A 4,572-nucleotide genomic window follows, 5' to 3' on the forward strand; every position below is an offset into this window, starting at 1 on the left:
ACCATTCGGCACTCTATAACGTTCTTTTCATAAACTGTGTGTTTAGAAGCAGTGAAACATAATTGCAGTATTTTACCTTCCATTTAGTGCTGATGTGTTTACTATAGTGACAGATTTGAATTATTGATATGAAACTACTTAGATTTTGAAAAATACTGTTAACTAATTTGTCAGAGTTCTAACTTTCTGTTGCTTAAACAATCACTTGAATGTGAAAATTTAAGCTTGAAATCTTACCTGGCTTGTTTGCTTCTAAGGCATATGAATGTTTAATCTATTTCTGAATAGGAGGCTGAATTGTAAGAGTATAACTGGTTTCAAAACTTTATTTGCAGGCAACTATGGATATTCCAGGCTTAAACCTCAGTCAGCAGGAGTACTACCCATATGTGTACTACAAGATCGATTGTAATTTGCTGGAATTCAAGTAAAAGCTCCCTAACATGACAATCTCCTCAGTGTTGGTGTAAACATACAGAAGTGAGGTCGAAGTACAGTAATACTTTTAACACTCTACTAATCATATGCTTGCTTCTTATGTTAGGTGAATTTAACACACAGTGGTCCATCTCTAGACATTCTCTTTTTGAAGAACAGTGTAGGTAATCTGCTCTTAACCAATTATGTCTGTAAATGTATATTGAGAGAACTGAAGTATTTATAAACAGAGTGATTTATTTAAGAAAAAGCTCATTCCTCTTTCATATGGTGGTCTGTGTTAATTCCATTTATCATTGTTTATAAAAAAACTTGTTTACAGAAGAATAGTGTAAATGTTCATGGCCATTTTGTTTATTTGATTTAGTAGATACAATTGTGTTAACGTTATTGAGCTGTGATGTAAAGTATGTAAAATTGGTATGAAATTGTGCTTTCTGAATGGTTTAAAATTACAATTGAAGCACTGTAAACACAGGAAAAAATAAATATACCTGTGCAAATGTGTCACTTTCTTGTACCACATGTAACTGCAGATACCTGTGTCTAAACCGAACCAGTGTATTAATTAAGTCTTAAAACCAATGCTGCATCCTGCATGCGGTGATACAGAAATGCAGTTGACTTCAGCATGAACACTTTTAAGAGATGCTTTGTGCAGAAATGCTGAAGTATGTTGTTTGGTCACCAAACTTATCTGTGTGTGCTTTTCTTGGTTATATCTTTGTGATTCTAGAGAAAACGTATGAGACAGTTATTGGGAACATGAGTAACCTTGGTTGCTAACAAGCTAGGCTGATCTGGGATTTCTTGGTAATTCTTTCTTTTCAGTCAGTTGCAGCGTAGGACTACTTTATGGCTTTGAATACTGTACTGTTAAATGTTTGCATTTTTTTCTTTTGGTAGCATCCTTTCTACTATACAGAAAATAAGACAGCTTCCATTTAATGTGTATAAAGAGTGGTTTTTTATTTCAGTAGCTGTTACCACAGATACTACAAATATTCTACACATTCTAGTTGCTAAATGTGTGGTAAAAACTGCAGAACCTTTTAAAACTGACTTGAATCAAGACTGAGACTGGAGAAGCACTGATTTGTCAAAATTAGTATTTGAAGTACTGTAACCACTGGATTACTTTCTAATTTGTGAATCTGAGCAGTATAGAGCTTTCAGCTATAGAATCTCTTCAATGTGAACCAGAAGCACTTCTGAGGAACCTGCTGGTTTTGATAAGGTGACATTGAGGTCTCTAATTATTAAAGAGAAGGCTAGCTTTCGAATGCAAGAGTTGCATCTGGCTGCTGATAATGAAATGGGGTTTGACATTTATAAAAATATTTGTGTAAAATTATATTTGCTTTTCTTACTATTTTTTAATAGGTGAAAGAGGAAAGAGTGAGATCCAGTGTTTAGTTGTGCTCACACTACCATGCTCTCTTTGTTCCTTACAGAAGATAACAGCTGCTTACTGTCCCGACCAGGTGGTTAAAGTGTGTGAGCAAATGGAAGGGGTTTTCCCATTTATCACCCAGCTCTGCCCTTTCCCCTGCCTTGCATTACTGCTGTGTACAAAGGCAATCATCTTGGCTCTGAGCCCACTAACAGATAAACTGCTTAGACGTAAAGTGGTTTTTTTGGTACACTGGACGCATTTACTTCTGCTTCCCTGATCACAGAAGGAATCAGGCTAAACTGTTTTCTCTCTTCTTCATTTTAGTTCTATTTTATTTTCAAAGCCTTCCGACAACCCAGTGCAGTATAAAGACTTAGGATTCCAGTAAGCGCTGTACGAACTGCTGTGCTGTGTACTTGCCCTATACAAGGTACCTAGTGCCTGCTCAGTCAGCACTGGATTCTTCTCAAGTGAATGGAAGCAAGAGGCAGCTGGACAGTAGAATGACAACAGCAGCCAAGGTGAGGGAAGCAGTCAATATGCTGAAAGACAGGTTTGCTGCTCAGAGGGGTGTGGAGATGCTGGAGAGATGGGCTGACAAGCACCTCATGAACTTCAGCAAAGAGAATTGCAAAGTCCAACCCTTGGAGAGGAATAACCCTTATGTACCAGTACAGGCTGGAGACTGACTGGCCAGGAAGCAGCTCTGCAGAAAAATACCTGGGCCTGCTTGTGGAATACAAGTTGCACTTGTGGCAAAGGCCAGCCATCTCCTGGGATGTTGTTAGTAAGAGGGTAGCCATCCTTCCCCAGTATTTTGCACGTGTGAGGTTGCATCTGGACTCTAGTGCCAGAAATGGAGTACCACAATGGAGAAAGTCCAATGGAGGCTACTGAAGTTTCTCAGGGGGCTGGAGCACGTGTCACCATGATGTGCTGGGAGAATTGTTTCTCTTCACACTGGAGAAGAGACAGAAAGCAAAGGAAGGACAGAGGTTACTGGTGTTGACAACTGCCTGAGCAGTTCTCAGAGTTACGAGAACTCAGAGTTATGAGTTAGGTAATGAGTGGCAGAGGACACAAGTTTGAGTATGGGAAATTCTTACTAGAGGTGGTGGTGACTGGCTGCTAGATACCCACCCAGCTGCTCTTTCACTCCCCCTATTCAATGGGCTCATGGAGAAAACAAGGTGAAAAAGCTCATGTGTTGAGATAGAAACAGAGAGTGAGCTTACTAATTACTGTCACAGGCAAAACAGACTTGAGAGGGGAAGATTTAGTTTATTGCCTATTAAAATAGATTTGGACAGCGAGAAGCAGAAAAAGTAAAACACCTTATCCCCTTTGTTTTTTCCGAGGCTCAACTTCACTCCTTTATTCCCAGCCTTCTTCCCTCTGCCCAGCAGCACAGAGGGATGAGGAATTGGGGGGGGATTATGGTCAGTTCATAACAGTCCCTCTCTGCCTCACCTTCTTCCTCATGCTTTTCCCCTGCTCCAGCATGTCTCCTTCCACAGGCTGCAGTCTTTCTGGATAAACCTTGTCTAGCATTGGTCCTTTATGGGCCACAATTCTTTCAGAGCATGTCCACCTAGTCTCATGTGGAGTCCTCTAATGTGGCTATCTGCTCTGGCATGGACCCTTCTCCATGGGCTGCAAGACACCACCTGCTCCACTGTGGTCTTCTCTGTGGGCTACAGAGAAATACCTGCAGTGTGTTTCCATTCAGTGATGCATCTAGAATGGAGATTTCTGTGGCTGAACAAACTCAATTGTTGTTCACAAGGAAGGAGAGATTATAGAATATTAAATGTTAGTGACCAGCCATGGAATAGCAGATGTCTGACATCACTAGGATACTTTGGATACAGGGGGTGGGAGTGAGTCTGTGTTAGATTTGGTTTATAGAGGCAGACTAGAACCGAGACCTTCTCTTTTTACAGTTCATTATATTTCTGTGGTACTTAAAAGACTTCTGGCAAATGGAACAGGGTTTAAACTGTGTAGAAGTGGAAAATTTTCATTCTGCTTCTGAGAAGCATGCCAGGTGATTGAGATAGAAGTCATTTGTGGAAGAAATGAAGAACGTAGTCTGCTCTGGAATGTGAGGCATATGGGAATTTTATTTTTATTATAAGTAACAACAGATGATTTATGTTCTAATAGGAAAAACAGGCATAACTGGATTGTTACATGTCTGTAGTCAAAATCTGAGAAGCGAGACAGCTACTGCACAGCAAAAGTATCTAAAATAGCAATGTGCTATTATTATAGTAAATTAGATCTTGAAATGCTGGTGGATACCATTTGAAAACTGACAAATAAAACTTAGTAATGAAATTGCATGAGAAAGCAATACCTGCAGTAAGTTCCAGGCTCACCAGGACTTGGGAGAAGGAGCAGAGAGCTGGGCAGAAGAAGAGGCAATGTGGTAACCAGGAGCTCATAGAAGGAACAGTTAAACAGATGCAGAAAAGAGCTGGTGACTCATTGATGGGCAGGAAATGGTATGGGGGAGCGTTGCCACAGCTGGAGACAGAGCAGGAGAGAATTCCAGTGAACTTACAGGAAATGAACCACAAATTAACTTGTTGGAAGGAAACAAGCATCACTCTGTCTTGAAGAAGACAACGCTATTGCCAATGTTCTTTGACAGTACTGCACTTTAAAGAGTTACAGCAAGAGTGAGAGTGCAGTGTTGTAAGGCTGCTTGCTGTTTACTGGCCTCAGTATCACTC

General features: G+C 40.3%; 1 protein-coding gene across 1 annotated transcript in view; it reads left to right on the forward strand.

Annotated features, from left to right (window-relative positions):
• The window catches only part of ATP6V1C1 (ATPase, H+ transporting, lysosomal 42kDa, V1 subunit C1), a 19,409-nt gene extending 18,461 nt beyond the window's left edge, over positions 1-948 (forward strand). Inside the window, exon 12 of the mRNA XM_010183171.1 lies at positions 336-948. Coding sequence (XP_010181473.1) covers positions 336-431 — 96 coding nt within the window. The 3' untranslated portion in view covers positions 432-948. The remainder of the gene's footprint in view (positions 1-335) is intronic.
• The last annotated feature ends 3,624 nt before the right edge of the window (positions 949-4,572 follow it).

Source organism: Mesitornis unicolor, unplaced genomic scaffold (genome assembly GCF_000695765.1).
Source record: "Mesitornis unicolor isolate BGI_N332 unplaced genomic scaffold, ASM69576v1 scaffold7314, whole genome shotgun sequence".
NCBI classification, from domain to species: Eukaryota; Metazoa; Chordata; class Aves; order Mesitornithiformes; family Mesitornithidae; genus Mesitornis; species Mesitornis unicolor.